We start from the raw sequence: 10,000 nt of genomic DNA, 5'->3' as shown, positions 1-10,000 counted from the left end.
AACTTCCCAAACTTTTTTCTGTTTATTTGAATTTGATTTAAAGAACAGCAACAACAAACTTTGATATGTCTGTTTAAGGTATAAAAAAAAAAATAAAGGAAACATGGCCTTTTTATAAATACAATAAAATTCTCTAAACACTGCAGATCGTTCCGTAGATCTTGTGGAGGTGTACAGCGACGATGACGAGGATTACAGTTCCCAGGATGAAGGCAGTGACTCGGAGCCAATACTAGAGGATGGCTCAAGAAGGACACACCATCACTTGCGATCAAACACACGATCGAAGAGTTTACCCCCCAATGCTCGGGTGAGTGAAGTTGAAACGAATCATTGTCATTTTCATATTCACTATCATTATTACCGTTACTATCAGTTTAGCCCTATTACTTTCCATCTTTATTCCTATTTTATTAATTCATTGTCTTTATGATAGACTGCTTTCCTGGCCTCAGAGAATCAATCTAAATAAAATTCAGGTTTGTGTCAGAATAACCTTTCATAATATGCATTTTAAAATATATGGTTGTCTTTCAGCAAAGAAACCTGAAGCAGAGGTTCATTGCATTGCTCAAGAGATTCAAAGTTCCTGAAGCCTTGCAGGCATTTGATCAGGACCAGGAGCTTGATCCCAGAAATGGTAGGTACTTCACATACAAAAGAGATTATGTATTTTTTCCTTTTAGATTCCAGGTCTTGTGATGCATTTTTTATATGATGATAACTTTTATATATTGCATTCTCCAATTAACCACAATATTCAGGAATGCATTTACAAAGTTTTGTATAACATTCTTGTAAATGTTGTAATGATAAGCAAGACTGCTTATAATATTTCTGGCATTGTTTTGGCAGTAGAAATGTATTTCTTTTATTTGTAAAGAGTTGTAACATAAACATTTTTCTACAGGTGGTGAAGTAGATGAAGCAGAAATTGAAGATCTCTTTGATGAACTGGAAGATCTAAGCGACTCTGGCCCTGAAGTGGACACCATCTCCATAACATCAACCCCCAAACCATCACTGCGGCCATACTTCTCGTCTTCTCGATCTCTACTTAATGAAGGTCTCAGTATGTTGGCTTAGGAGGTTCTCATGCAACAGGACTGGCATAAGCTGGGAGAGTTGATTTAAGTAGATTAAACAGGGACTGAAAGGAAGCAGAAATCAATGGAGGAGAGGAGGAGGTTCAGTTTGCTTGGAAGTAGAAACGGGAGTTTTTTTTGGGAGACTTTGCTATCAAGATTCTGTGGGAAGTGAATTGGTTGCAGAGGTTGCTCTGGTTATCAATTCCAGGTAAGGAGTGGAAGCAGGATGTTTATATTACTGGGATACAGTTTGGGTTTTGAAGAGATGATGATTAATTAGTTTTAAGATTAGTTTCAAGGGTTGAAGTTGCAAAATGCTAATTATAGATAATGGATGTGATCTTTTAGGGCACCAAATATATATATATGGCCAGTAAAGACAGCACTGCATGGAGCATCAGATTGTAAATTTTGTTCCACACCACTTAAAGATAGCTGACCACCCAAAGAATAAAATAGAAATACCTCACACAAAGGGAATGCAGATGGATTACTGATGTTCAAAATGCAAAAGATAGTGGTATATGTAGGGAATCCACCTCTCAGTCTCAGGTAAAACAGGTGTTAGCATAAGACAAATGAACACAACTAATGTAATTGTATTCCTGATTAAAAAAGTGATTTATACAATGAACTTCAGGATAGATGAATCATAATTACAAATCATTAAAAATGTGACTCACAGTATCACATTATTGTTATTTGATTTTACTTGATCCTATGCTGACATTGGTAAGCCGCAGAAGCTGAGTAGCTTATCTTTTCTGCACAGTTTTCTTCACATGATAATAAGCTTGTAAATATTTGTTGTTAAATTACAAGTCGGTGATATTAACCCATTCACGCCGGGGCGGAATTTCGCCTACTCCCGATAACGCCGGGAAGATTTCAAGCGCGCAACCGTTCGTGCCGGGGTGTTTTCCCGCTGCGCGCGGTCGCTCTGACGCTCGCAGAGCGTTTTTCACCCACCCTATCCTTATGGTTTGCGTGATTGCGTCTAAAGTGTAATCATGTGTAGAAAGTAGTGCTATGTTCAGAGGATGTATATCAGTCGAAAAAGATGTTATAGCACTGTTTTTTTAGTGTTATTCTATTGAACTTTTTCCATATTCTTTACTCCTATGTTGTAATACCAATGGGAAGTGGAAGCATTCTTCTAGTGAGGTAACAAACATAGTTTTTTTTTTCATTTTTTTTTTCTTCCTAAACGAAAAGAAAGAGAATATGAACAACCATACATGTGCATACAAGTGAATGCAAGTAACAGCAATGTTTTTTCAAGTGTCATTTTCTTTTAGTGGGGCAACAAAAAGATGTTATATAATTTTTATTTATTTTTTTTTTTTATTCCTCGGCCAATTACAATTGATTTTACGATAGTCTTTCGACTCAGATCATCATATTCAACAAATCAGAAACAGAAATCACCATGCCGTAATCAATATTACGTATGTACCTGAGACGTCATTCATATTACGTTATATCCCATTTTCTACTATTTAGAAGGATAAACTAAAGTAGCTAAGACAAATTAAGTATGAAAATCGAATTGTACTAAGAATAATCTATCATTCTAATGCGGACGTTTCAGCACGTCGCTACTGGCCTCCCGGCGCGCGGGCCGAAAATGTAGCACGTGCCAGGACGTCACCCGGGTCCGGGGCTTTTTTCGACCACGTGTCAGCACGTCAACCGGCGCGAATGGGTTAAAACAATGGCATGTTTTTTATATGTTATCTGAAATTTTTGCTTTTGTGTCTGCAAGCTGATTTTGTATATACTGTACACATCAGGTCTACTGTTACTGATAGGAAGAATGCGAGCGTCGAGTACAGTAGGCTGCTTATAAGATCAGACCAGGTGTTGGGGTTTCTTATTTTTCCCCCCATGAAAGTTTTGGTTTAGAAAGTAGATAATGATAAACGTTAAGATTTTTTATTCAGATATTTTAAAGCCTGTGCTCCATTTCACATGGTTTTCGATAAGGTAAAGGGAATCAGGACTCTTGAATTAAAGGCAGTGTGCCTCAGAGTAGAACTCTGAATTAGCATAAATCTTCTGTTTATGATGGCTGTATTCTGAAAAATTATTATTCATCATCTTTTTTCTTTTTCTTTTTCTTTCCCAGAAAACTATAGTTTCTCATCAAGTCTTGATAGTTTTTTTTTTTTATGGATTCATTTTACCACTAAAAATGTGATTTAAACATGTTTAGTTCTGATAATCAGTCGCAGGGAAGAATTACATTATAGGATATTTTGATTTACAGCTCTCCACATGAAGTTAATTTTGCCAGAGTGAGTAATGAAATCAGATTAAATTGGTGTGTGGACTGGTTACCCCCCCCCCCCCCACACACACACACACACAATTGAAAAAAAAAGAAAGAAAGAAAGAAAAAAAATGTTGTAATGTTTAATATTATGAAAGATATATCTTGAAATATTAACCTTAATCAGGTTTTCATGATGATATCATTATTCCCATAGAGAATCAATCTGTGGAATAACATATGTGACTCCCTTAGATGCTTATGATTTGAGTAATGTTGATCAGGGGCTTATGTGATTTAAATTGCCTGATAAATTTTCCCTGAATTTGTTATATATTATAGCCACGTCTTTCTTGGGTGCTGAGCATACTTTACCATCGGTGATCATGTATTTTAATATTATTGTATCTTTTTGCCTTTAGTTATAGCCTGAAGGACAGGAAGGATATGGATAACTCATCCAGAATTGAAGGATCTGTGCTTGGATAATAGGATATACAAAAGGGGACATAAAAAGATATAATGAAATAAGACACCATTTCCACAGAGGATGTTTCTTTTTCTTCTTTAATGATTTGATTGGCTGTGATTGGCAATGTAAGTGCCATGGCTGCCATTTCAGGAAGGCCAAACAAGTGTAAGAAAGGGTTGTATTCTTTCTGTACCAGAGTTTGCTTCTCTTTCATTCTTTCTCTCAGTATCATACTCCTCTCTCTGTCTATCTCTCTCTCTTTCTCTGTCTGTCTGTTTTTCTCTCTCTCTCTGTCTGTCTGTTTCTCTCTCTCTCTCTCTCTCTCTCTCTCTCTCTCTCTCTCTCTCTCTCTCTCTCTCTCTCTCTCTCTCTCTCTCTCTCTCTCTCTCTCTCTCTCTCTCTCTCTCTCTCTCTCTCTCTCTCTCTCTCTCTCTCTCTCTCTCTCTCTCTCTCTCTCTCTCTCTCTCTCTCTCTCTCTCTCTCTCTCTCTCTCTCTATCTATCTATCTATCTATCTATCTCTATCTATCTATCTCTATCTATCTCTATCTATCTATCTATCTATCACCTCCCATGGCTCTTCTCTCTCTTTCAGCATAGTTCACATGAAGCAGATTATCAATCTCATATTTGTATGATAGGAGAACATCATTCTATGGTTGCAGACACTGAATGCATAAATGTACAGACTCTGTCATACCATGAATTCTGTTGATATGAAATTGCAGATAGCCATGAGAAAAGTTCACTCACACATTTTACAACATTTTTAGGATTGTAACATGTCATAGATTTTTTCTTATTTATTAGATGGTACATTCCCTAACTTTGCAGTGCCTAGTTCATCCTGAGGAGATTGTTATCAATTTTATTTTTATGTAGATCTTTTTACAGTCTTTATTCTGACCTACTCACTGAGATGAATCATTTAAAAATCTTGAGTTTGCAGAGGCAAAGCTAACTTTCTTAATGTCAACACAGGGGGTACTTACCTGCGGTTGAAGGTGCCAGGTGCGTTGCGTCCTCGTGGTGTTAAAGGTTCTCATTGGTTGTTCAGTTTGGCTGGTGTTGTTGTTACTTGTAGTTTTGGAATGACAATTTTTTATTGGGTTTCTTAAAAAAAAAAATTCTGTCATCTGTTTTAGTTTCTACCTTGACGGGCATTGATATGGAGCAAAACAGCCTGTGTCCAAAAGAACAGAGCAGTTTGGAAGTATATTCATAAAAGCTTGTGGAATACAAAGCCTGGTTCTAACAAGCCTTTTTGATGTCACATCATGCATATCAACACTCGTATGACCTTTTAATGGCATTTCACTTGTGCAAACAGACAACTAGGTAGCTTTATCATTAATAATTGATAAAAAGTTTTTTTTTTTTCTTCTTTTTTTTGCCATTTCATGATCAGTCGTATTAAGTGTTTATACAGCTACAAATATGTATAAATCTGTCTAGTTGTTAATGTACTTGATCTACTCACTCCCAGATGTTAGCTCTTCTTAGCTCTGTTCTTAAATGTTAACTCTGTAATTTCTTCTCTTGTGAAAGACATTTAAGCATTCTTTTTTTTTCGACAATAGAACTCCTCTTTGTATAGGGATTTTTACTTCCAAAATGCAAAGAAAAAACATCTGTGGACTTGAATTTGCAGTTCCCAAGATCAATGTAAAAATAATTTTTTAGAGAAACAGACTAGGAGATGCTTTATCATATGTATGCAGATGAGTATTTTAGAGATCAGTGCTTAATTATTGAACTGTCAGGTATTCAGAAATGCAAATTCTGTTTAAAGGAATAGAGCAGGAAGACATATTAAAGCTGCTGTTGATTGTGAGGATTTTTTTCTCAATGAGGGTAACATCTTTTTGTTATGTTTATATACAAAGAGGACGTTTTTGTGATATGAGTCATTTGGAAAGAAAATGTTAATGAGTAAATTGATTTTAAGAAACTTAGATTATGTTAGTAACATTGAGATAGAGACAGTCCAGATGCTGGGAATGTGTAATGTTATCAAGTTTACAACTCTAGCCCATGAAAGAAAAGTATAAAAAGAAGTGATTTGGAATTCACTGTACAATTTTAGAGAGCATTAAAGGGCTTGATTGTATATCATAGTTACATGCATATTATTGATACATGCAAGGACAATGCTTAAATGTGGCTAACTGTATGCATCTTGGAGGTATTCGATGTTGACTTGTGAGGCACCAGTGTTTATGTAAATATAACATCTGTGTTCCTAGATCAGATTTTAGTAGTGTAGTACTGAGAAGAACTCTTGTAGCATAGATATTGTTTTTAAGTGTTTGTGGACATTTATGCAAACATCTGAGGATGCTCTTGTGTTTCATCATAATTGATGTGTAATTTGTGCATTTGTTATTACTATAATTTCTTCTGATTTATATTTTTCAATTCAAACATATGAAAACACATAAATAAACCTTATGTTTTTGCACTATTTATGTAATCATAAGAAAACAGTCAAATCTGATTATTCATTAGTTGATTTTTTTACACCTTTTTATTTTTGGATAGAAGGTCACAGTAAGAATTCCATCCTAATGAGTGCTTCCCTTCTCAGCAGACAAAGTGGGTGCAGACAGACTGAGCGACGAAAGCAGCAAAAGAGCCGACAGTGACCACATGGAGAACTGGACGGATCAGGAACACTCTGATCCGCAGTGTTTAGCTTCATCTCCACCAAGAGAAGACAAAAATAAAAGGTATTTGGTTTTGGTTTTAATTCTAGTTTATTATGCGTGTTATGTTTTTTTTTTATATGAATGGGTAAATGTTACTTTATATTTGTGTATATATAACACTCACAAATTTTATTTTAACCATAATTTAAAAGTGCAACCTGAAGTTTATCCTCATTTTCAGAACCAAGAACTACTTTTGTTTTTAAAATTGATTTGCATACTAATTATGATGATCCATGCACATTTGGTTACAAACAGACTTGTTTTTGTTCATGAATTCTTACATATAAATATACTTTATGTATATTATGGTATAAATATAACATAGCTCCTAACTTACGAAAGAATCTTACCCCACGATGCTTTGCAGTAACAAGAACAAGTTGTTCAATAGAGACAGAAGTAACATGTCCCTGAAGGAGAGGAGGAGTGTGTTGTCGACGGGTGGCTCGACGCCTCGTCAGGAGAAGATGGTTGTTGAGAGGTCAAACTCAAGTGCAAATGTAGACTCTAGTGTAAGTCAAGAATTTTGGTTTGTTGGGGATGAAATGGTGATTATATTGATAGTGTACATCACTAGTGCAGTACTATATTGAACTACAGAGGAATGAAATACTAAGAATTAAAGGTTAGGAGTGCAATTAAGATATACTAATAGTGTTGATATTTAGCAACTAAAAGAAAGATGGTACAAATGAGTTTTACTTTAAATAACTGTCCAACTAATTGAAATTTTCTGTCCCTTCTCTAGCCAAGGAAGGTGTTGTTAGAGCAGCTGGCCCGGGTACTACCAGTGGAGGATGTACAATTGCCAGACCATGTTGTCTTGGTAAACACAGGGGAGTCACACGGACCTCTCCTGTCTGCACACCTCACAGACCACGGCCACAGGGTGATCACTACCATGTCCATGGCTGATGTCAAAGCCACTGTCTCACACCTTGTCAACAAGCTCCAAAAATTGTAAGTTACTTTTATGTATATTGTATATCATAAATTTGATTTTCTTAATTTCTAGGGAAATAAGCATTTAACATCTTGAACTTGCATTTAACTATCCTAGAAGGATTCTTACCGTACCTCATTGTCTGTTCCAGCTGCAACAGTAACGCCAAAGCCCCCGGGCCCATGAAAGTGGTGGTGGTGGGCTCTGACACCTACATTAGTTGCGTTTTGCGACCTTACGTCGATCAGTTCTCTTCCAAACCGCCGGACTTCCAAAACCACGTTAGATTTCTCATCATTCCTCTTGGTATGTCTGATTTCCTTTCTTTATTATGTTAAGATATGTTTGATAAGAATTAGCTGGTAATTTTGCATAAGGCATATATATTTTTTTTAGAATATTTGTTGATCAGATAAGGTGTAAAATTTTATGTCATTTTGATTTGATTTTAAAATGATGTCGATATATGATGGTTATGATTTTTTATGATTGAGCAACTATACCATTGTAGAATTGTAATACTTAATTCCTTACATATATATATATATATATATATATATATATATATATATATATATATATATATATATATATATATATATATATATATATATATATATATGTATATATGCTAAAAAAATATATATGGCATAGTTCTGTCTTAGATTTTTTAAATCAGATTTTGTGTTATAAAGTTGATCATCATTTTATATTAGGTTGACCCAACATAATACAGCACATATTTTTATTTAAGTAAATTAGTTAACTATAAGATATGTAGCATTTATCCATAGATGATAAATACGATGATTAGGTAAATCTAATAAAGATTATTAAATATATATTCTTTCTGTATTTCTGACTTAGAGGATCCCTTTGTTGCAGGTGTAAATAGCTTAGCTAAGTACTTAGGATCTGTAGACTCTGTGTATGGTGCGGCCTTTGTCAGCGAATCCTGGCGAGAGGTTGTGGAACGATGGGAGAAGCCAGACGTGCAGGAGGTTGTCAATCGCATCCACCGCTACCTTACGCAGGCTCAACACACATTGCACCTTCCTATTGCTGAAGCTATGCTCACGTATAAGGAAAAGAGGTGGGTTAGAAAGAATCTTGGCTATAGATCTGACTTGTATATACCATTTTCTCAACATAGATATCAGCATTTTAGAGAAATGCAAGTCTTGTTTCTGTTCCTGTGTATCTTTTGGTCTTGTCTGTATGTACTCATATTTAGCTTGCTACATATTTGTTTACCTATGCACTAGAGACATAAGCAAAACCAAAGAGCATCAAGATTAAGAAATGGTATAGGAAGTTATCAATAATGGTGAAAAAAAAAATCAAAGAAATTAACAGAAAAGAAGGAGAGGAAGTAAGAGGTGACAAGCAGACAATAGTTTTGGGCCAGGTGGAGGTCTTTACTGCTTATTAACACATTGATGTCTAAATCAGTCACTTCAGCAGCATAGCATGTTCTTCATAATTCTAGCATTGTGTCTTAAACGGCTTGATACTATGTCATAGCTAATTCATAGGACAAATTCCAGCTTTGAAAGTGTGATGATAAAGTTAACACATTTACTTCCTATTGCCTTTTTTAGTCCAAGAGCTGGAACTCAACGTCTGAGCTGGCCTGTTTGGCACGTATCACCAGGAAGCAACATGTGTGTAGGGGAAAAATTTAATTGGCTTATAGGTTACAGTTCTAAATATATAGCCTTTCCTTTGATGTATTTTTATTGACAATGCAGGACATGTAGAAAGTACAATATTTCATTTCACACATTTTTATTATTTTTATAGTATATAAATGTATATTATCCACTTTTGTATCTAACTACAAGTTATCTGTTGCATGCATGAGTTCTGGACCATACAACAAAGTTCATTTCATTGGTGCTAATAGCATTCTGCAAATCAATAAAGGATAATTGAGCAATCAGACTGATATACAAGAATATCAGTGCTCAATATGGATGTTTGCAAATGATTTATTTATATATCAAGAGCACTGTGAGTGAGCCATTTTAAAGAGTTTGTTTTGGGATGTTTTACTGTTCCCAGAGACAGACTTTTCTTTTGGCTTTCAATCGCTCTGGAACTGAAGGACAAACCTGTTTTTCTTCCACACTTTGTCACTCAAGCTCCCTGTTAATGTGATTAGAATAACCAAGATTTTCCAAATGATGAATTTTATGTTCATTATTGTATAAGGATTATATTTAAACAGCAGTAGATTTCTTTACTAAATATGTCAACCATTTCTGAAGTGAATTTTAAGAAAATTGGAATTATATTATATCTGGAACGTGCTGTTTAAAGTCTGTCAATATAAATAGAAATAAGCTAAAGCCATAATAAGAAATCTGTAACTAGTTTACATTTGAACTTTTAGCACTGCTTTCATTTCTGAGGAAAATTGTGCTGTAGATGTACTAGTATTTGGAAAATAAAGGTTTGGCTTTTAACATCTTGAATTACAGACAGTTTACCATTGCCTGGCTTTTTGCTTCTG

General features: G+C 35.0%; 1 protein-coding gene across 9 annotated transcripts in view; it reads left to right on the top strand.

Annotated features, from left to right (window-relative positions):
- KrT95D (phosphofurin acidic cluster sorting protein KrT95D) overlaps window positions 1-10,000 on the top strand; it is a 345,004-nt gene that overhangs the window by 327,489 nt on the left and 7,515 nt on the right. For 2 of the 9 annotated variants that reach the window (XM_043026668.2, XM_086545028.1), the window contains 9 exons: window positions 147-310; window positions 538-640; window positions 911-1,066; window positions 4,813-4,869; window positions 6,419-6,560; window positions 6,910-7,054; window positions 7,291-7,502; window positions 7,637-7,791; window positions 8,371-8,578. In XM_043026668.2, the coding sequence (XP_042882602.2) occupies window positions 147-310; window positions 538-640; window positions 911-1,066; window positions 4,813-4,869; window positions 6,419-6,560; window positions 6,910-7,054; window positions 7,291-7,502; window positions 7,637-7,791; window positions 8,371-8,578 (1,342 nt within the window). Of the gene's footprint in view, window positions 1-146; window positions 311-537; window positions 641-910; window positions 1,073-4,812; window positions 4,870-6,418; window positions 6,561-6,909; window positions 7,055-7,290; window positions 7,503-7,636; window positions 7,792-8,370; window positions 8,579-10,000 lie in introns of all 9 variants that reach the window. The other 7 variants (XM_043026669.2, XM_086545026.1, XM_043026672.2 and 4 more) reach the window with 7 other exon arrangements.

The sequence above is a fragment of the Penaeus japonicus genome, unplaced genomic scaffold, assembly GCF_977035675.1.
Source record: "Penaeus japonicus unplaced genomic scaffold, GWHDUDI00000001_assembly GWHDUDI00000016, whole genome shotgun sequence".
NCBI classification, from domain to species: domain Eukaryota; kingdom Metazoa; phylum Arthropoda; class Malacostraca; order Decapoda; family Penaeidae; genus Penaeus; species Penaeus japonicus.
Note: the sequence above shows the minus strand (reverse complement) of the source record. Positions and strands in the feature narration are given on the sequence as shown.